At 42.4% G+C, this 23,609-nt stretch overlaps 1 protein-coding gene across 6 annotated transcripts in view; it reads right to left on the minus strand.

Annotated features, from left to right (window-relative positions):
• Positions 1-23,609, minus strand: part of LOC117445858 (RNA binding protein fox-1 homolog 2-like) — a 36,161-nt gene that overhangs the window by 5,736 nt on the left and 6,816 nt on the right. For 2 of the 6 annotated variants that reach the window (XM_034081786.2, XM_034081762.2), the window contains exons 2-10: positions 20,026-20,076; positions 7,316-7,519; positions 6,863-7,024; positions 6,277-6,330; positions 6,045-6,137; positions 2,264-2,351; positions 1,655-1,711; positions 1,388-1,538; positions 774-819 (exon numbers count right to left, since the gene is read on the minus strand). In XM_034081786.2, coding sequence (XP_033937677.1) covers positions 774-819; positions 1,388-1,538; positions 1,655-1,711; positions 2,264-2,351; positions 6,045-6,137; positions 6,277-6,330; positions 6,863-7,024; positions 7,316-7,519; positions 20,026-20,076 — 906 coding nt within the window. Of the gene's footprint in view, positions 1-339; positions 377-773; positions 820-1,387; positions 1,539-1,654; positions 1,712-2,263; positions 2,352-6,044; positions 6,138-6,276; positions 6,331-6,862; positions 7,025-7,315; positions 7,520-17,079; positions 17,508-20,025; positions 20,077-23,609 lie in introns of those variants that run through there. The other 4 variants (XM_034081796.2, XM_034081778.2, XM_034081769.2 and 1 more) reach the window with 4 other exon arrangements.

Here is a 23,609-nt window from a genome sequence, read left to right on the forward strand (position 1 = left end):
TCGGGAACAATATGTACATTGTTAGCTGGATTTATTGCCCTTTGTAATAGGTAAAAGTATCAACCATATATACTGCACCTAAGTTACCCATAATGTACCTCTCTCCTGTAGATTATTTGTGAATGGAGGTTTTATGTGGTGTAATTATTCCGTAATTCAGATTTCAACATAATTATTTTCTCCCCCTTCCGCAACTCCACCCATGTCAGAATCCAGTGAGTTAGTAGAAGAAGACAGAAGGCATTTCAATCTCAGATGGTCAATTATGTCTAGCAGCACGCAGTCATTGGAGACGAGGAGGATGCACACTGGCTCTCACACAGAGTGTGTCAACCCTACCTGGGGCAATCTGCCACTAATGTCCTGAAACACTAGTCTACAGAGAGAACAGAAACAGCTATTGTCAACCTGGTCACACACGCACACACATACACACACTCATAATCACATTGGTACAAACTAAACTCAAAAATGCACAGAGACAAACCCTAGAGGCTTCTACTCCTGAATGTACTGCGACTAATATATATGTATGCATTGTTTAAAAGATATATGAGATGGTTCATGGAAACTAAAGTGATGAGTGTAATTTATTTGTTATCTAAGATTAAATCAGGGGGAAAAAAATGTCTCTAGCTGTGATGAAACAAAACACCCAGAAGTACACGTCTCTATGGGTTTGGTCCGTGTCGTTTCACACTTGAAAACCCACAGGCAAGAGGGGGAAATCGTAGATGAGGAGTGAGCAGTAGAGGAGAGAGAGGCATACTTACATAGAGATCAGCTGCACCGTAAAAGCCATCCTGATAGGCCATCACACTGAGAGAGAGACGACATAGGAAGGAGGGAAGGAAGAGAGGAGCGGTGGTGGAAAGTCCAAACAAAAAGATGGTGCGATGCGCCACCATGTGGGCATTGTAGAAAATAATTGAGTGACGATTTAGGAGAGAAAGGTGAGAAAGCGGGGCACAACAGATTGTGAAAGAGAGAAAAGAAAGAAGGGTGATATTATTACACACCGTGCAACATGCAAGACAAAATACCACCTCTTTGTATACATATGTACAAACATTAGAGTGATAGTACTGTGAGACAAATGTCTATTAAAAGATAAATACTACTCTATTCGATCACTAAAGTATCATATCATCATCACCTCTGCGGTACAAGGAAATGGTATTTCAGCTCAGCAAATTACAATGTCAATATTCCATTAAAAATGTATTCAATCACACAGCATGCACAATGACGTATTATTTTTCTACCAATCAAAGACATGCATTTAAGAAGAGGGTGATATGCATAACAACATGTCTAGCTTTTATTATCAATAATAGTTTGCTGGTTTAGTTATCAATGTTATTTGTGTGTGTGTGTGTGTGTTTACCCAGGGTAGGTGGGGATGGCGGGCTGAGGCACAGCCGCCCGGACCGCACTATAGACGGGCCGCGCGCGGCCGCGCAGGTGAGCGCCTCGGAAGGTCGCTGCGGTGGAGGCAGCTGCTGCGGCTGCTGCTGCTGGGTATGGGAACCCTGGTACTGAGATGGAGAGAGGGTGAAAGAAAAGTGTCTTAGGTCCCTTTAAGATTTTAATTTAATTTAAAGTGTGCGTCTTTTTCTTAATCAGACTCGTTTAATTATCCTTTTTGTCTTACCTGTATAGAGTTCAGGGCTGTACATGGCACCAACCATAGGACTCAACTTCCACCCTGCTATAGTGAAACAAAGACAGTTTAGAGGGAATATTTTAAACTTCCTGACGGTCTGTCTGCACAGAGCCCATCTGTCACCACAAGGACAAGTTAATATTATAATACTTAAACAGTCATTTAGACTAAATTAATATCAGAGAATAAGAAAACCGAGGCCTTTTGATGCTGCTGCATGTACATATGAATAATACAAACATAGGAATGTATTGTATATTTAATTACTTAATTTGTATTGCCATTATTAAGTGGATTTTATCATTTCATTTTACATTAATAATGGCATTGTAACCACTTCTTTTAGTTTAATCTATGTTTATTTTTGCTTACTGTAAAGCACTGAATTTCTTGTATTATTATTATTATTATATCAAAATCAAGTTTCATTATAATTGTTCTTTTCATAGAAATGTTGTTGTATTTCTACACAGTTCTATTGTGAAACTTCATAAAAATTATATGGGATATAATGGATTACTCTCGAAACTCATAATGACTGCCATATTATCAAACACTGTCACAGTTTATCAAAACAGATTGTAAAGATTGCATTACCGTATGGCAGAGTAGCGAGGCCCTCTCCGTTAGAGTACGGGGTCGCCATCTTCTTGTTTGTCATCACTCTGGCTGTGGCATTATTCACCTGGACACCAGAAAAAAAAAGGTCAGGAGCTTATTCAACTCAATATAGCGGATAAACAAGCACTGAGGAATTTCAAAGGGATGTAGAATCCAATCACAATATAGTTTACATTTCCTTTAACTGAATGTATTCTGTGAGATATGAGGGAGATACTCGGCACATGATGATCAGCGTCTTCATGTGGTGCTTTAGATGTGAGGTGTAATTATACTTGATTTTGTTTACTTATGACAGAGGTTAATTCTGTTGATGAGCAGCGATGGTATTTGATGCATGCACTTCTTTTAAAAAGGAGAAAGACATTGAAAACAAGGATCCTGGTGAGTAAGTCAGGCAGTTTTGCACACAAACAATGCAACCATTGGCACACAGAACAAATCAAATAATAAAATATTTCATAACAAAAGCATTCAAAAAGAAATCCAAGAACATTGTATCGCTACCTTTAAAAAAGGAGGGAAAAGAAGGTGAATTAAGCTGCAGATTCATCAGTTGAACACAATGCAAAAAACATCAAAGAGTTCATACACAAATTACACGCAGCCAATCAAGAGCGTATCACATCACCAGAGGTGAGCAAAAACTAGCCAATCAGCAAGCATCAGATGCAGCAAGAGACCAATCGAAAAAAGGTTGGCAGCCCTCCCAGTCCAATACACATCATACAGAAAAAGGAGGGGAGGGAGAGAACGACAGAGAAATATAGAGGGATGCAGGAGAAGGAGCCAGTCCACATGAAAAGACACATAAAAACACATACATGATGTGGAGAAGAGAGAGAGTGAACAATCCATCCAAATGTGCAATTCTTCTAATGAACAAACAGAAACAACAAGATGCGATACACACATACAAAAGTACATCCGACCGTTTGCCTACATTGGATCTAACTGTACAGGAGCAACAATGGAGAAATGATAAATGGAGCAAGAACAAAGAGAGAGAATACTAAATAAAGACAGAGAGAATGGGGGATGCAAATATCATTCCTCAAAAAAAAATCAAATCAAACCATGGTTGCGAAACACTGCCAGGCATTCCAGATCAGTTTTGCACACCAGAGACCTCGAACCACAGAACCACCAACACACACCATCCAGAACCAAACTGATCGAAAAGTAAAACAAGGACACCTCTTTAAAGGAATCGGAACAAATCTGCCGTGTCTTAATCAGTTGCATTTATGTTTGCTTTGATGGGGTCTTCAAATTAATTTATAGCAGCTTTTTTCCTTTATTACAAAGGACTGAAATGCTTAAATGTACATATTACTAATGAAAAGAAGATTGGCTTAAGGTAAGCATCTTATATGGGGTGTAATATATTAATCTAGGTATATATCTTGAATTAGAATTTTAAGTCTTAACAGCCAAACCTCTACAACTGTCTGCGGTCTACAAAGTGGTACAGAAAGTGATTATCAAGTACTACAGTACACCATGATATACAGACAACTAGTATCCTCTCTCGAGTAAAGCTAACATAGCACTCATGCTTCAGCATGCTGTCCCACTAAGGTGCAGAAATGCAGCTATTAGCTGACACATGACACAGAGAGATGACATAGTACTATATGGCGTCATACAGATGACGAGAAAGAGAGTAAACCATGCAGGATACAGCTCTGGAATTAAATGCTGAATGCAGTTAGAGGTGATTGGAATGAATGCATAAGAAGTGGTAGTCATAGTTGTTGCACTTGCAGATAGATGCAGTACATTCAGTTATACAAGTGGCCTTTATAATGCCATGCGATCAATGGCTAACCTCGTAATCGTTTCATTCACCACCTCCCCAATCAATCACAAGATTAGCCAATCAGCTTCTGTCAATCAATCAGGCTCCTATCAGTAAAGAGGGCCTTCATTTGGGTGTTGGGTGCTTTTTATAGATTTTTTTTTGATGGATGGGGTGGGGGGAGGGGTCATTCAAAGATGATGCCATGTGTACACAACTTACCGTTGCCAGGGAAACGGCGTGAGGACACGCGAGCAGTTACCGTGGAGACTGACAACAACGACAACATACAAAAATCATCAGGGAAATAGAGAAAATATATGTAAGAAAGAAATGATGAACCAAAAAAAAACATAAACAAAACGAGGTAATGAAAAGCAACCCCCACTTCTTGGTAGAGAGGAAGTAATGTAACAGGTCACGTGTCAACAGTCACCTACAAGTATCAGCCATGTGACAACGACCTAGCCTCTCACTACAAACACAGATCAAAAGTTGATAAAGGAGCAAACAAATGGAAACAGAAAATATCAGAAGTAAAACAAATCTACCTTAGGAGGCAAGCTACCTGTCATTATTGCTCAGATTATATTCAAATAACTGACAAAATAGTTACTTAAAATCAAACTTCTCCAAACCTAACTTCATCACAGGACAGGGAAATGGACAGAGATATGGGGAGGGATGGACAGCAGAAATGCAGGTGGGGACACAGACTGGGAGACAGACGTACAGACTGGCCTGGTGAAAAAGAGTGGAGAGAGATGGAGGAGAACCAATAAAAAGAAAGGAAACATAGACAGGAGAGGGAACGACTGCTTGCATTCTCTCTCCGTCCTCCATATTTTTAATTCTTCACCACCCACACACAGACAGAGAGGAGTGCAAGACTTTCGAGATCATGCATGCAGAGGAGCTTTAGTGGCAAGTCAAAAAATAAAGCGTGAATTTAAGAGCCAGAGCAAATGGCATAAGCATGGTGTATTTGATCTCCAAGGCCATTTGCAACTGAAATCTGAACTCATGCTGACAAATAATAAAAGATGTCACAACAAAATGCACTTCCGTGATATCTAGTGTTCTTTTCAGCAGTGGTGGATGCAAGTGTGTGTGTAAACAAAACATTGTTTTTTACCATCCATCTTGCATGTCTGAAATTAAACAGCTTTTTTGAAGCATCAGAAATGACACCACACTTCTCACGGCAGTCTCATTCCAACAAAAAAAGAAAAAGTCCCCCTGAATTGCTTCCCGTCATGCATCAGTATGCTAACCGGTCATTCATTAAAAAAAGACTGCTACCCAGAGTCACCCGTGTGATGTTATCAGTAAAAAAACTCCATGACGATATCTGACCTTATCACCCATCCATGCAACATAGAGTAGCCTCTCACAATCATCAGCAAGCACTTTTTTTCAGAGGAAAAATAACTGAGAGGCTAATAACGCCCCCTTCCAATCATTAATAAACCAAAAATGGCCACTCATCATGACCGTGACAGAAGTGATGATGGAAAAGGTGCAGGAGAAACAAAAAAAGAGAAAAGATCCTACATGCTGTTACAGAAGCGGATATCGACAGCGCCCGTGTTGTAGTGACGTCTTTCCGGCCATGCCTGTTGTTTAGCCACTCCACACAGCATGCTTTGCAAACCACACAGCTTTAAGATCAAGGTGCAATGGACAGCCCACAACATCAACAACAATGACAGCATAAACATCGACAGGAAGAGCCGTCAGAGAGATGCCTGTGTGCGTGGTGTGCGTGGCACCATTGCACCATGCTATAGTGAAGCCAGAGGGGTTAGAGTCAGACACATACAGCCACCCGGAAACCTTCTCTGGGGCAGAAATGACCAGAACAGACTCAGTCTAATTATCGGACATGAAGGGGGAAACTCCTGAAGAGAAGAAAATGGTCGCCGTTTAAAAAAAAAGCCAAGGGTGGTGAGTTACCTCGATTTTACGTCCTTCCACCAGCGTACCGTGAAGCTTCTCCCTGGCCCTCTCTGCATCTGCACTCGTCTCGAAAGTTACAAAACCAAAACCCTGAGAGCAGAGGAGACAAGGAGATGGAAAAAAGAAAAGAGGGGGAGAGCGAGAGGGGGTTGAAAATACACGTTAATCTTTTGCTGAGCTCACTTCTGTTAACAAGGTTTTTTTTCTTCACATTTTAATAACTTCATACCTTGGATCCTCTTTCATTGAAAATGATCTCGACATCAAGGATTTTGCCGTATTGCTGTAAAAAAAAGACGAGGAAGATTTAGAGGCTGAACAAGCACGTGAGTCTTGTACTGCTTCTTGCCACAGGGTGTCAGCACTGACCAACCACGATGAGCTGGCATTGAGCCAGCTTTGGCAGTCTTTTTTTTCCCATCATATCCTTCTTTCCTCTGCACCACATTTCAAAAACATTCCTCTTACAAAAAGCCTAACATAAGGCCAGATATTCACATCTGGCCTTATAAAATCGTTCTACAAGATGGCTTTCCAGGTAAAGGTTAGTTTTTTTGTTTTTTTATCCAAGTATGAAAAAAAGGATAACTTTTAGCTGAAACTGACGGGAAAAAGACTTCTTTCATTTGAAAATCCTATTTGAGGACACAAAATAAAACTATAAAAATAGAAATCTGAAGACACAGTGCTGTTGTCAGTGTATTGGTTCTTTGACTCGTTCTTTTGACTTTCTAGAAGCTTTAATATAAAGCTACTTTTCTAGGTTATGTAATAATGCATATTGGTACAAAGGGGGGATATTGCGGTCTACATACACCAAACATCTGCCGTAGGTCGGGGTCTCTGAAGCGGAAGGGGATGTTGGACACGTGGAGGCGTTTGGGCGACCCCTTGGCGTCTGTATCGTCCCCGATGCTCCCTCCACCTCCTGAGCCAACACCCGACTGACCGTCAATCTGGGAGGACCCATCTGACTGCTGGGAAGAACGAAGAGGAATAATTTAATGTTTACACTCCAGCTTGCAACAAACAATTAATTTACTAATGATCTGCCAGTCATTCTCTCGATTCTTAGCATTGTGTGTATGCATTGTGTTATTGTAGTAATGGGTCTTTATTGTATATTGTGCACTCATTTCAAGTGTTTTGTATTATTCTTTTTATTTATTTTTATTGAGTTTAGAACTTGATCCTTCACACTCTCGCTCTCGCTGCCCTTTCAAGGCAAAGCCCTGATGTGGGCTGCAGAGGAAGAGACTGGCACTCACTTGGACACTGAGGCTGGCAGCGTTGGCGGCACTGTTCACTGCTCCACCGAGTTCCACGGGGCCCTGGATGGCCCCCGCTGCATACAGGCTGCCCCCGTAATCCAGGGCCAAGCCGTTCTGGGGGGGCGGCGGTGGAGGTGGAGGGAAGGCAGAGAAAGGCGGGGGTACGAGGCCCTCCTGACCGCCAGCATTATCCTGAGCGCCCTGTTGGAAAAAGAAGAGAAGAGTGAGGAAGGAGTGAAAGCTAAAGTAGCCGGCTGGCTAACGTCCACAGTATCTTTTACAGAGAGCATCACTCGACCACACAGAGACCACTTTCCCATGAGCCTCAGTCTAAAAGTCATACAAGCGTGGATATTATATTTCCCCACGTACGGGTGTGTAAATGCGTGCATGTATCCACACATCCCCCACCTATTAAATATTCACTGCAGCCACATCTATTATTGAGGGTCAGATGCCTCCATACTCGGTGTTCTACAATGGTGAGTGTCTAACGCCTGCACACACACTCACAAACGCCTCTGCTCACAAGCCACCTTTGACATGCAAACACCCACACACCTAAATGCTCACACAAAGACCAACTGTTAGTGAGGAAGCCTGCCCAAGTATCACTATTATTATTATATGACAGGGAACAACATCATTACCCCCAGAAAAGAAACATGGTACTTGTATTCAAGTGCGTAGGAGAACAATACCGGCACCCACAAACACGACACAGGGATAACCACACACACACACACACACACACACACACACACACACACACACACACACACACACACACACACACACACACACACACACACACACACACACACACACACACACACACACACACACACACACACACACACACACACACCCACACACACACACACACACACACACACACACACACACACACACACACACACACACACACACACACACACACACACACACACACACACACACACACACACACTCCTGGCTGTGGGGCATAGATACCCTAAAATGGTAATAGTAGGAGAGTGAAGGGAGACAGCGGGGACAGGGGGGGAAAAGGGGGGGATGGTAGGTGATGAGTGATGGAAGAAGCATGACCCTGTCTCTGATCCATGGCTGCAAAAGATACACCAACCTCCACTGTCTCTCAGATCCTTTTATAACTCGCAGCACTAGATGGCAGATGAATTCAAGACAGTAGGGAGAACATCTTTTTTGTTGGTTTATTGACCAAGCATTATACAATATTTATAGCAAGACTAAGTATAAAGTCATGTTGCTCTGCTCTGGAGATTTGTGATTAAGGATGAATCATCATGCTAACATGGATTAAATCATGTTTACCATTTTACTTTAAGTAGTTAGCATGCTGGCATTTGATAAGCAAACTAAGCTAATTATCATACTCTTAAAAACAGCTGATGACGATGGGACAAAGTATGGACACAGGACAATATTGAACTGATGATGGCATCAAGTGGAGAGTTGTTACAATTATTCCTGTACAGACTTGTATTAAATAGCATGGCTTTATAAAGTATGAAGAATTAGACCTTGAAGGGGATTCAAAAGTCCTGGGCATAATTGCATTTTGTCCCAGGTGTTTTTATCAGTTCAACCATTAATTAAAAAGGCCACTGGCAATCTGTCACAGTCTGACATTAAGATATATTAGAAAATTAAAAATAAAGAACTACAAAACTGAACAAATTATTATTATTTTTAGAAAGCGGACAAGGTAATCAAAAGACACCTAAAAAACTAAGTCAGATCATGAAAGACAACAGTTGCTAAACCAGTTGTGTTTAGATGCAAATAGAGGGAGTTTACATAAGTGAGTAGAGTAAAAAAAAAGGCAAACAATGGCTTCTGTATATGATTATGCTCTTTCTGTCTTCAGGTTTCCCTCCAACTTTTAAAGGTGGGGTAGGTAAGTTTCAGAAACCGGCTCGAGATACACTTTTTGTTATATTCCATGGAATGCTGTTAACATCCCGATAGCAATGAATATCTTAAGTGCTTTGACAAAAAATCCATAAAAAAATGTCTTCTAATACTGTAAAAAGTACAACCAATCCGTTTAGCCGGCCCGGCTACCTGCCTGTCAGCCTTCCATCGGGGCACAAACTTATCTCGTGCCCTCATTGGTCATGTGCGCGTTCGTGTCTGTTGGAGGAGGGGCTCTGTAAGGAAGTGGCAGATTTTCTCCGGTTGTGTATTTTCAAATTCTAGCGATCTCGAGCCGGTTTCTCAAACTTACCTACCCCTCCTTTAAGAGTCATAATTACTTGAACGGTTATCATTTTTTATTAGCAGTAGAACTAATTATGGTGGCACTAGGAACAGGTAATAATAACAATAGTTTATTAGTAAAATAAATATTCAGCTTCTCTTTATACCACTAAAGAGAGATGCTTACTAGACATCTGCTTGATGTGTGTGTGTGTGTGTGTGTGTGTGTGTGTGTGTGTGTGTGTGTGTGTGTGTGTGTGTGTGTGTGTGTGTGTGTGTGTGTGTGTGTGTGTGTGTGTGTGTGTGTGTGTGTGTGTGTGTGTGTGTGTGTGTGTGTGTGTGTGTGTGTGTGTGTGTGTGTGTGTGTGTGTGTGTGTGTGTGTGTGTGTGTGTGGCTGAAGTGATGCCCATCTGAGTTGCACAATAGATCTCTGTCCCTTTGGGAGTGTTAAAAGTGTGTGTGAGTGTGTGTGTGTGTGTGTGTGTGTGTGTGTGTGTGCGTGCGTGCGTGCGTGCGTGCGTGCGTGCGTGCGTGCAGGCCATCTGTCTCCCAGCTTTTGACCTTTCTCAGCATCACACCTGTGACACGGTAGCTGGGCCCCTCGACTCATCAACAAAGCGGCGATGCACACGGTCGACACGGATCACATCGATATTGTGACATGAGAGCAGCGACAGCAGAGCTGCACTGAGTTGACAGTGAGAGGGACACTTTGTCGTGTAAATGACACAGGTACACATGTGTAATGCAACCAGGATTTACGTATAGTGTTTCATATCAAAAATAAGTGACTTTACAGAAATAATCTGTTAACAGGTAGAAACATTAAAACATCATCTCATTAGTTGGGGTATATTGTATTACACATTAAATGTTTTTTGGGGTTTTTAGAAAATGCCACCCCTTGCTGTGCCGGTCAGGACCTCTATAACAAAAATGTGTCTCATGTGTATTCAACAAATTGTATAATAAACCCTGATTGATGCACAAGAAATATCTGTTAATTATTGTATTACTGTATATCCCCAAAGCACAATAGAGTAAATATAAATGATTACTAATCAGACCTCAACACTCAAGACTTTAAAAATAAAATTGCAAAATAACCACTTACTATGAAGCTAATATCCCACATTTAATAACCCACATTTAAATCTCTGGCACTAACATCACCAACATATTTAATCTCTACTCTCTATTTCTATTATCTATTCAAATAAATTCACCTAGTTAACCTGATGTCTATCTCACTTTTCTAAGCACATTTGTTGAGAAAACAGGGAATGCTTTGAGATGCTCTGAACCTTTTATGACTGCAGCTCTGGCCTGATTTCAGCAGGATAACCACAACCAGCAATCCTGTTATCTCACTCCCTCCTCTCCCCGATAACGTACAGTAAATGTGTGTTCATCATGAGTCTGCACTGCCATCCCACTCACTGCACACATCCTCGCTTCATACCTAAACCGCTTCTGCTGCTCTCCTGCCAGGTGAAGAGTCTCCACCTCAGCCAGAATAGAAACCATGTTCTCCATATCCTGTGCCGACCACTCGAGCCTCACAGCCGCCAGATTACTGACCACAGAGTCCAAGTTAAACTGCATTCACATTTTGAAATAGCAGCTGTGTCCGCTCCTCTAAACCCCACAGCTGTATGAACCTCTTCCAATCTTGTCCACAAGCATTTAGAATAAGAATTTGATATGTGATAACATCCCTCACATCCTTGCTTTCCTGTCCTAACCAAGTTTCATGTAGCAGAAAGACCGTTACACTTCTTCAGAAACATTTAGTCATTATAGTCACAGGCTCATTCTGCCCTGTAAATGTTTTAATATCATCATGCAAGTAAATACATATTTAGATCTGCGATATCTCAATCTCAGTCAGTCAGAAACGTAATTCAACGTGTACATATTTTCCTGTCAACCATTCTTTTCATACCTTTTTCTTTCAATAGTAGTTAGAATTCTAGGCTCCAATTAATCTACAAAAGCTCAAAAATAGGCCAGAAAAGTGTTAATATGCAAAGGCATTTCTCTCTGTAACACTGTTACATCACTGATGGTAATAATGTGCACATGAGCTGAAATCCTCGGATGAGACATCCTGCAATCATTAGGTTTGAGAGTGAGAGAAAAAGAGAGCCGAGATGAGAAACATTAGTCAGTTTAGATCGGGCTTTAAACAGCAGGAGACATAAACACATGATGTGCTAAATGATACACTTGCTGACTTCTTCTTACATCTGCTCTTCCTAGAATCATGCCAAGTTACCAGGTAAGAGCCCACTTGCATGACAAACAGAAATAAGGAAATTAGACCTGCTCCTGTGTCACACGAGAAAGGGAAAGTTGATCACCCCGGTTGGGTCAAGTGGTGAAATGAACAAAGTAAAGAGAGGGCAATACATTTGGACTTTACCTACGTGTGGAGAGTTTTACCTTATTGCTGCAACATGTTAGCGAACAGCTTATTATAAAAATGAAAAACAAGACAAATGTTGATCTCTCCACCGCTTTTGTGCCTCCCCTGATGATACATTTCATCTAGCAAATTAGGTAAAAAATAATATGCTTTTAATAATTTTGACAGAAATATTCTAAACTAATGACATTATCAGCCCCAGCTACACTTTACGTTTAATGCTCATTTGAAAATGTTTGCACACTAACAAGTTTAACGAAGGCGGTGAACCTGATAAACATAACACCTTCTAAACATTAGCATGCTAATGTGAGCATTTTTCCAATATCGTCACCTCACGCCTAGACTACTGCAACTCCCTCCTGGCTGGTCTACATGCAGGTCTACCTGCATGTGCCATCCGACCTCTGCAGCTCATCCAGAATGCAGCTGCTCGTCTGGTCTTCAACCTTCCTAAATTTCCCCACACCACGTCGCTCCTCCGCTCCCTCCACTGGCTTCCAGTAACTGCTAGAATTCACTTCAAGACAATGGTACTTGCGTACCATGCCGCGAATGGATCTGGCCCTTCCTACATTCAGGACATGGTTAAACTGTACACCCCAGCACGTGCACTACGCTCTGCATCAGCCAAACGACTCGCTGCACCCTCGCTGCGAGGGGGACCCAAGTTCCCATCAGCAAAAACACGTGGGTTTGCTATCCTGGCTCCAAAATGGTGGAATGAGCTCCCCATTGAAATCAGGACGGCAGAAAGCTTACACACCTTCCGGCGCAGACTGAAAACTCATCTCTTTCGACTCCACCTCGAGCGATAGAATTACTAACAAAGAACTGCTAACAGAGCACTTATATACTAATAAAGGACTGGCTTATCTATAGCCAGTTGAGTAGCACTTGAAATACTTGGCTCTATGAAACCTGATGTTCTTATATGATTCTGTCTTCTTCAAGGTTGTATCTTCCTGGTCGAATGTACTTATTGTAAGTCGCTTTGGATAAAAGCGTCAGCGAAATGCAATGTAATGTAATGTAATGGAAAATAGTTTTCTTGGTGATCCAAATGGTTGCTGCAGAGAATATTGTCTACAGACGAAGAGCAACAACATTCTACCGCTTATCAAATGAGTTGGGAAAACTACCATCCTCCTCTGCATTTACATTTTCATCGCGGCTCCCGTTGTTTTACTCGAGTCCCAGCATTGATGAGTCATGAGAAAATTCACTCATCTGCTGATGAGTCAGTCTTGGACTTGACAAGTTGTGATGCAACCAAGACAGTATGATGGTGACTTGAATGTTTATTACTGCACACTTAGGACTTGAGGATTTCAAATCTTGGCTGTGATACTAGCCTATGTATTATCTGCACAGTATATACCACTGAGCAGATTATATCCCTATCAATCAAAACATCCTCCTCATTAATGTCGTTGCTCACGCACAGAAACAGACTAAAGCCTAGCAGGGGAATGGACAACCCCGGCTGTTGCCGCTCCTTCTGCCAGACAAAAATAGAAGCAGGAATAGAAGCCAAAAACAACCTTGTATTTGTGTTCGACGACTGGCCTTTTCAGAGGAGATCCATTTTAGCCGCATCTCAACAGCCCTCTCTCTTCCTGATACACCGTGTCAACAGCCCAGTATCTACAAAAATAGTGTGTGCCTGCTTTTTTCCCCACTCTCTCAGGAACACAAAGACGGAGGAGGAGGGAGGGCAATCCTGTTCAATTTGAAGAAAAGTACTGCCCTGTAGACAGAAAAGGGTTGGCTGTGCATTTGTGCCAGCACTCAGCTTTGTGTACGTTTTGTTTGTGTACATGTCGTGTGCATATCAGCATGTGTGCGCGTTTGTGCTTCCGCTCCCCTGCCGTTGGGGCGTTAAGGTTGTGTAAGTGTATGCGTTGGCCAGGCAAAGGCAGTGACTCAGAGCGGTGGCTTACTTTCGGGTCAGTTAGCAACAGCAAGTGTTTCTGAGGAGACATGTTATAAAATCGGCCCGTCTGCAGCAGTCTCACTACGCTACAAGGAGACGGGGGGGGGGGGAACGTGACTAAGAGCTAACTAGGACAACACCGGGTCATTTCACATGAATAATGGCATTTCAGTAACTTATATTCTCGCGCCCGCAGCCATCAGTCTGTAGCCTAATTCAACAAACAAACTTGACTGTGGAAAATGTGATTCATGTTGTTAGCAGCAGCTCACATTTTGGCTCAATAATTGTATTGAATGGAGAAGCTGTGCTCAAGTCAGATATTGGCTTCTGACACCATGCCGATGCTACCCGAGCTGCAAACAGCTGGAGAAACATTTACGGTGTGTCTGTGGCAGACCGATGAGCCAGGAGACATCCTCTTGTTAAATTATTCCATCCCACGTCAAAACCTCCTCCTCCCCCTCTTGCTCTTCTTCTGCACTCCTCTTGCTGCTGTTCTCCCTTTCCTCCCACTCTCTCTGCTGCACTTCTTTACGCTTCATAAAATCCAGACGGGACCCTTGCATATGTCCCGCCCCCACTCATGTCAATCAAGCACATTTGCTTCATAGCAACAAGATATCGCTGGAGCCTGGGCTCCTCCTCCCTCACTCTTCTCAATCTCCTTATAGGGTAACATGCCTGCTTGTCAAACAAACTCCTCCCAGTAAACCCCCATCCTCCCCTTGTAGGCTGTCACATACGACCCCCCTTTCTCACACACCATTTCTGGGAGACCCCACTTCAACATACATGTGCGGAGGGAGACACGCACGACTAGCCTCGTCATCCCTCCACAAGCTGTGTCAATGGCCCGCTGTGCTCCACTGCAGCATTTTATGAAAGTTAAACACTGCAAACAAAAGGATGATGACATTATTTGTCCACATGTATTTCTCATTAAAAGCAACGCGCCACCCCAAACAAACAAATGTGCAGGTGAACACACAAACTAGCAGGCGGACATACGCGTCTTTCAATACATTAGGTATGACCATCAAACGAGTTAGTCTCGTTTGAGCTCAGGTAGGGCTCTGTAAAAATAAACGCACTCGCCTGTTTATCGTGTGTCATTTAAAAATGCACACACACCGGCCATAGGAGAGTGTTGTCACTGTCAACCGCACAAGAGTCAGCGAGCGCAACCCTTATCTCTTTCAAAAAGGCAGGTTATTTTCAAATTCACGCATATACCTCACTGCGAGTGCTTTTGAAGTTATTAGAGATGCAAATAGCTTCTCAAAAAGCCATAGCCGCTCCTCTAACTCCAGGTTCGGGCAATTTCTTAGTCTTTTTTGTTCATTTTTATAGAGGCATAGTTCAAAAGGTGTTTACCTCACATCGCTCTCCCGACGACATTTTCCTCACTCCTAAAACCATTTAACAATCCCTACAAAATGTATGACTCATGCAAGTTGCCACGGCAACACAGCTCATTGGGATCACTTACCGACTATCATTGTTAACCCTGCAAAAAATCAATAACAAGATTTGTGGAGGGTGGGAGGGAGGTGCAGAAGGGTGGGTGAGGAAGGGGATGAAACCTCATGACCCGGTTACAGTTTATGAAAGCGTGGCAGTGTGTGGGTGTGTAGTCTTGCAGCAGGTAGGCATCTCTCCCTTGCCTTAGGGCACACGCTTAGGTGGGGCTTGAGAACATATTTCAGCTTTTGCACCCAATGTGCTACTTCAAGTCTCTTGCAGCAGCGAGGGCCAAATATATTAGCATACAGCCGCACAATAAAAAGGGCTAATAATTTACTGCCGTCATGAAGCGCACGCACGCACGCGCGCACACACACACACACACACACACACACAACTGCAAAGTCAGCTCTACAGTATGAAATTGCATCACCGAGAAAACTAGCTCTCTCCAGTTGACCTAATATTGTTGCTTTCAACTCCTCTCATTTGTCTACCTCTGCACAATTACAGCTTCTTAATCCATGAGCAATTGCCTGAGGGGGTCCCATCACCTTAAAAAATCAATTTTCTGTTCTCCCGCTCTCATTCTTTCACTCTTTTCCCAACCCATCCCCCTCTTCCAGGGGCTCTTAGAGGAAAACATTGAGATAACAGCTGCCAGGGCCCCAGGGAGAGCAATAGGAGGGAGAAAAGAGGTCAAACAGTAAAGAGAGCAGGAATCCAAGGTACAGCTAAACGAGAAGCACGCGCACAATCAACGATGGGCAGAAATGCACACACACAGATCCTGACTCACACCAAACAAAATGTAATGATATGAACGACACTTCAAGCACCAACTTTGTAGCCCACTGTGTGCTTCAGCTGCTGTGTGTTTGTGAAATGTGTGACACAGAAATTACAGTGAGGAGGTGTTGCGCTGAATAGAGGACATGCAGAAGAAAGATAGGAGGAGGAGGAGGAGAAAGAAAGAAAGAAAGAGAGAGAGGGAGTAAAAAGACAGAGACAACTGTTTTCTGGGGACACCTGTCCCTTTCGCTCACAGGGCTTGAGCGATGTGCAGAGACAGCTGCAGAGGCAATAAAGAAGAAAGACTTTTTACGTTCCTCACCCTCCCCCTTATTCCCTCACTGTTTCCACTCAGAAATGTCTAAAGACTTTACCGCAGAACCAGCATACTGCTACATCCAGCAGTACAGACTAACATGCTGTACTTTATGCATACATAATACATGGCAGAGCACAGTTTCTGGCAGTGGCAGCTTTAGATGTTCAGAGTGAGTGCGCTACTAGCTCTGGGCAGGAGAACAGATGCAACAACAACAGCGTAGAATAACACGTCGCCACTCGTGCATTGCACCGTAGCAAATCATAATTGTAGAGATACGATCTCCATGGCTGTATCTCGCTGTCATCTACGCCTACTCCGCTAGTTTCTGTGTTTATGTCCCTCGTAGCAACTGGGTGCCTAACGAGAGTCTGAAATGCCCTGACCAGACCACTCTAGTGAAGCGGGTCAAGAAGAGTCCTCATCTGTTAGCAGTTAATTAACATGTCATGCTCAATGACAGCCCGCTCTGATGCCGTTCCATGTACAGTGGAGGCTCGGCAAAGAGATACAGCAGCGGACGCGTACACACACACACACACACACACACACACAGAAAGGACGATAGGAAAAATATATTGAGAGAAACACTCACCGACAACACGGAAGGATAGTACAGTCCCATCATCGTATTCTGTGCAACAACTCAAACTGCTCCTCTCTCTCTCCTTTCCTCTTCTCACGCTGCCTTGCTTTCCTCTCCCTCCTAGAGCCTGTGTCACCTCACCCGCTCAGTCTCTCTTGTCTGTCTCACAGATTCAAAATCTCCCTCTCTCTGCCCCCGCTCGCTCTGTCTGCCATGCCAACCCCCCTCCTCTTCCTCCTCCTGTGCTGGCCTCTGTCCCTGTCACTCTCCCTCGCTTGCTTTTACTTCTCCCTTTCCCCTCGTTATCTCTCTCTCTCTCTCTTGCTCGTTCGGTCTCCCACTCACTCTTTTCTTTCTCTCTCTCCCACTCGCTCCTTCCTTTCCTTCTATACCCTGCCTTGTGTTTTGCTGCTGTGCCCTTGCCTGCTCATCTCTTCTTTCTCTTCTCCAGCCCTCCTCCTCCTTCACCCAGATAGCCTGACGCCTCCCCCTCCCACTTCTCTGCCTCTGTCACACCTGCAAACTTTCCCCTCCCATTTGTTTCCCTCTCATGGCGCAGTTCCTCCCTCCCCCTGTCTCTATCTACATGTAGGTGAGTTAACTGGGGCTGCTGGCACCAGAGGGGGGGGGGGGGGGGTCTCTCTCTCTCTCTCTCTCTCTCTCTCTCTCTCTCTCTCTCTCTCTCTCTCTCTCTCTCTCTCTCTCTCTCGCTCTCTCTCTCTCCTCTCGCTCTCTCTCTCTCTCGCTCTCTCTCTCTCTCGCTCTCTCTCTCTCTCTCTCGCTCTCTCTCTCTCTCTCTCTCTCTCTCAAGGACTAATCAATATTGTTTGCATTACCAAAGGGCTTTGTAAAGCTGGATCAATTCCTCAAACGGTGCATATTTCAGCTTATCGTTCTGGTTCGACAGCTTTACTCTTTTGTTTCACACTCACTCCTTCCACCAATATGTGTCAAGCCGCACAAAACATCTGTTTTCAGCCAAAAAGCACAAAAAAACCTGTACCCTACCTGGCCTGCAAAACCACGGATACACTAGGTTAGCGACTAGCTGGAGAACATAGTGTGGAAGAGGCTTTAGATGCATTTAGCAGCTAAAGAGCCAGATATCTTTCTCAGACATATTTAAACCAACCACTGTGACAGGGAACATGCCTTGGGCAGTTATTCCAAACATAAATTCAACAAAAGAACGACGTCTTGTATCAAAGCCAAACAAACCGTAGGACGAGAGGATGCATCATGTCTCATCCTTTTTAATGAAGCAGTCAACAATGTCCTCCAACAAGGTAATACGTTACTCATACAAAAAAGCACGGCATCCAACAGATGCACGCATTGTTTGCTGTGTATCCCTTATGCCTGGAAAGGCAATTTAAATCTTGCACGGGAAAGGCAGACTCACCGAGTAACAATGAAAACTACTATAACAGCGAGAGCATATTAAATAATGTAAATAATTACATTTTATTACGAAATGTTGGATATAATGGAGTTTGATACAAGATTTAAATATACAGAGAAAGTAAACATGACTCCTTTTTGGAATTAGATTCTTCACTGTCAACCCACATGACCTTAATTATTGTGATGTAGGGAAACAATTACTGGTTATTTTATTTTTGGAAATATCTGCTGATTCAATTCAAGCGATAATTGTTTATCATCAACATCACAGGGCCAAACATGATTTTTTTAACTTAAAGTCTAAATGCCCAAACTAATTAGTTTACAAAGTTATATCATTTAGGAAATCCTCTTATTTGAGAGTCTGGATTCAAATAATGAAATTGTTTCACTACTCTGCATAAAAAATGACTGATATTATCAAAATAGTTGCCAATATTTTTTCTTTTGCGACGGTTTTCAATGGTAAAACAGGGTTTAACCTCTGTCAGTGCGATGACAATGCTAGTCATCTTAATAATTGTATCTTAAAACAAAAGAAGCTAGATACGTTTTATATCTCATGTCTGAAAAGTGTTCGCCCCTCTCTGCACACATCAGGCTGCTGCTGCTCTCCAGGCTCTTCCTTTCAGGAGCCTTTGATCACATCATCCTCACACCGCTGTTGACAGTTTAGCACCTCTGCGTTGTGGGAGCCTCCAACGGCTCGCATTGTTTTTTTCTCTCTGACTTTTTTCCCTAGTTAGAGGACGGTTCATACTTCCGAGTCCCTTAAGCAACTCCTGACTGACCTCTTTACATCCTAACGTGAGATTGCTCGCACGAGGCAACACTACTTCGAACATTATTATTATTAGCAAGGAAACGGATCAAAGATGTATCATCTTCCATTGAAATGAAAACTGGCTAATTGGCTTCCAGGCTTCTGCTAAATTGCACAACAGACTGCCAAGAAATCAATCTCTGAAACTGAAGCAAATAAGAGCGTACAAGTAAAGGCTTAAGACAGATAGAGTGCAGATAAGCAGCCAGAGGTTTTTTGAGTATCACAGAGAGCGAGGGATGAAGGGATTATGGGCAGAGCATGAGAGGATGAAGGGAGGATGATCTAAGGATTAACCACATAAACTGAACAGTCTAATAACACAATCAGTAGACCAATACAAACACTAGTAAACAGATTGTTGCCTTGCACACATACTTAATAGGCTTTCATATGGGTGTTAATTTGCAGAGTGAAAAACTAGAATATCTCTGGGTGAATGGCAAAAATTGAAAAGATAAAAAATGATTATTAATATCAGTACTTCTTGTGTGGAGTAGTAAGGAAAGTTGTGGGAGTGCAGGACTAGGGGAGTAAAGGGTGTGGAGGAATTTCTTCTTCTACATGACTGATTAATTATAATCTACACCCACCCCCCCTCCCTGACCTTTTGGTTTAGGGATCTTCATTGAGCCTTAACAATGTTTTATGAATGGTAAAGAATTATCAGAAAACTGGATGGAAGAATTTAAGAAAAACATGAAGTTTGAGATGAACTGCCTCCTTACCTGACTAAGAGATGGGTAGCCATGGTAGCCAAGGGTCAAAGGGTCGTTGTTCTGAAAGACAGGAGAGCAGATATTTGGACACATGGTCAGTCATTTGCAAAGCAATAAATCCCTTTGATGTAATTTTTTTCTATTATTATTCAGGAATTCCATTTCATTCTCTCACACACGTCTTTATTCCTTCACACATTTCTATTTGACTTTACAGCTCTGTGGCGTTACTGACTCCTAATCAAATTAACTCGCCCGGTGACACACTCCTGCCATCTCCTCCAGAGTTTTCCACCCAGCGGATCTTTTGTCTGCTTGCAAAGACGTGATAACGGGGGCGAGTGAGATCAGGCGAGCAGAAGATGAAAGACGAGCAGAAAGAAAGAGCTTTCACCACGGCTCTTAAATCATAAATAGGTCAGGAGTGTCGGCGAGCATGAAGCCCGTTGGTGTGAAACGGCATCATGAGCACTGACGCAATCCCCGCCACATTCCTCTCAGTGTTCTGGCTGTGTAAAGCAAAGACGGATACATCCGACATCTAGTGAGTAATTACAGTTTAACATGGCACGTTACCCTAAAAAAACTATTTGTTTGGAAGCAAACATTTTACAGAAATCATGTCCCTATTACAGGAAGATAGTCGTAACTCTCTTTTATTGTACTCATAACACTGTGTTCTAGCTTTTATGCTAATATATTCCATTAAAAAAGGGAGCTTTACGCAGCAATTACAGCACGCTTTGAAGGAGGAAAACAGATTTGCCTGTCTCTGGATTCATATCACTAGATTAGAAAACAACTCGGCTCCTCCCTCCTTTCTCCCCCCCCCCCTCATCTACTCTATCCTCAGGGGGAACATTTGCTTTGCACACTTTAAAGCTTCAGTTCGCCTGATTAATACTGTAGCCATCTAACTTTAAACCCCATAGGGCCTTTTTGTTAAAGCAAAGAACAATGTTTCCAAATGTACCGGGCTTGGTCGGGGAGGGGAGGAGAAGGAAGCATCTTCCCGGTCGAAAAAAAAAGCAGTTTGTGTGAGTCTATCTCAGAGCCAAAAATGTACTTAGTGAACTGGCTGTGGAAGGCAGAAGCTCTAAATAATGTATTACCTCTTAGAGGCTTGAATAACATGAATAAAGTATTGTACAGAGAGCCCAAACTCTAAACACAACACACTGGAGGTATGGAGGAGGATGGAGTCCAAACCAATACAATTTGGGACAAAAAGAGGCTTATGGGGCAGTAAGCTACACCGAGGTAGAGGGGCAACACATCTGGAAATTATACTCCGAGAGGCTGAATGAGGAACCAGAGATGGAAATACAACGGGAAATGGACAGCAAAGGGGGAAAAGAGACGGAGGGAGCAAAGACAATGACTCATACATGAGCGGAGTCATGTGCTTAATTTCCTCAAGGAACTGGGAGGAATGAGAGAGGGAGGGCTGCTCAAGTCGAGTGTGTATCCCTCTCAGCACCGCAGTCACCATCACAGTACATGAGAGGCAAGAAGACTTGGTACGATAGTTAATCATGCTTTATTTTGTCGATGATGACGAATGGAGCACAGCTTATTCTTGTCTGTGGGTGGTGATGGTGTTTTAGGGGGTTGGGTGGCTAAAACAAGAGAATGGACAGCAGGGGAAGACCGGGTGAGCAATCAGGAACAACAAAATGACTTGAAGTCAACAGATGGCGAGGAGGGGGGAGGGAAGGCGAGCTCAGGGGGGGGAGGGAACAGGGCCGACCCTGTGATAATAAAAATCGGAGAACAAGCGATGTACAAAAAGCGCAGAGCAACTTTCTCCTTCAAACTATCTTACAATACAATTCATTTTACACATAAACCCATTGCACTCTTCTCCAAAAACCACAGGTGGTGAAAGGTGTTTATGTGCGATTGTTTTGCGAATGTGTGTGGGGTCTAATTTAGTCACAAGACTCGTATCTATTCCTATCGTGCCTTGGGACTGCTGTTCTTTTGAAGAGGAGTGGAAGAGGAACTACATTTCACTGCTCTGAGAGTCATCCTACCTAACTGCAAAGCAGGGCACTCAGGAGGATGTGAATCCATTTCATCCACAGAGCACTTATGTGCTAAGCCTCCAAACAGTCGGCCGATGATCTGAAGTTTATTTCCCTTCAATGTACTTCACATCCCTCTGACTTTCCACAGTAAACCTACACATGCTTTTTCAGGACGGTGTTGGCTGCAGGCAAAGAGGATTTTTGAGGCAGGCTTGATGGTTGTGCCACAATGATCACCATATAGCAGTATCGTCTGGTGCATCACATGCAACGGAATCTGCTGGTGTTCACTGCGCTGATCTGCATGTTAAGATAAAGCTATTTTTATCGCCCAATTTATTTCAGACCTGATTGGAGAAGATGAGTATTTGCATGTAATTATTTACTGCACAACATAATTGCCTATTATGATCACACTCCATGATTATTCCATAACAATAACATTTGAGTCTGAAACTGGACTTTTTGGGACCATGGTGATGACACTAAAAAAGATTCTGCTGTGTACTTTTATATTTTATCTGGTGTTTATTACATTACTGTTTGAAATTAGATACTGATATCAGATATCAGTCTGACACTGACTCAAATAGGTGGATGAGGTATTTGTGACAATAAGCAATGTGGTATTGGATTTCAATATTTTTATAAATAACAATTTAGACATTTATACCTTATCGTTCCATGTTGCTTTACAAACTTCGGAAAACCGTGTTGAAATCACACTTGTTTCCTTATTACAAAATAATTATCCCAGTCACTTGCACACAGTGTTGTACACATTTTGTTTTAATTAATTTAATAATGGTATTATTATTATTATATATAATGGCCGATCAATGAATCCCTAATTTGATGAGCACAGGGCTCTACAAGTGCGGTCAAACTATGTAATAAATAATTCACATATTTCTACCGAATCTGATGCACTTGTATATCAATTATGTACTGCTACTAATAATTATTCTTAGTATTTCTTGGTTAACCAGTTAATTGTCAAAACATTTCAGAACACAAGATAATTTCCAGATCAAATCAAATAAAACATTTCTGATTTACCAATCATGTTTGTTAAACAGTACATTTTCACATTATATAAAAAGGGGCTGGAAAAAGTTGATTCGTCATTTAAAGAATTATAATAATTAAACAACTAGTGAATTAGCAACATGGGTGAAGATTGATTTCACTGATTTTCATTAACTCATTATTTTTATGATCTATGATTATTAAATATTGATATTTCAATCTGTCAGAAAATATTTAGTTGTAAAGTATATGGATCAGCCAAATATATATTGTTGTTGTCGAACAAAAGATCATAAGAGATAAAGCATGGATGAAGCATTAGATCTAAAGAACATGATTAACTATAAGCATACAAACAATTATCACTGTAGGGTAACAAATCACTTAACTACAATTGACATGTGAGGATGGCTAGGAAATGCTGAAGGCTCTGGGTGTTGAGGGACTGTCATGGTTGACACGTCTCATCAACGTTGCGTGGAAGTCGGAAACAGTACCGAAGGAGTGGCAGACCGGGGTGGTGGTTCCCCTTTT

Source organism: Pseudochaenichthys georgianus, chromosome 1 (genome assembly GCF_902827115.2).
Source record: "Pseudochaenichthys georgianus chromosome 1, fPseGeo1.2, whole genome shotgun sequence".
NCBI classification, from domain to species: domain Eukaryota; kingdom Metazoa; phylum Chordata; class Actinopteri; order Perciformes; family Channichthyidae; genus Pseudochaenichthys; species Pseudochaenichthys georgianus.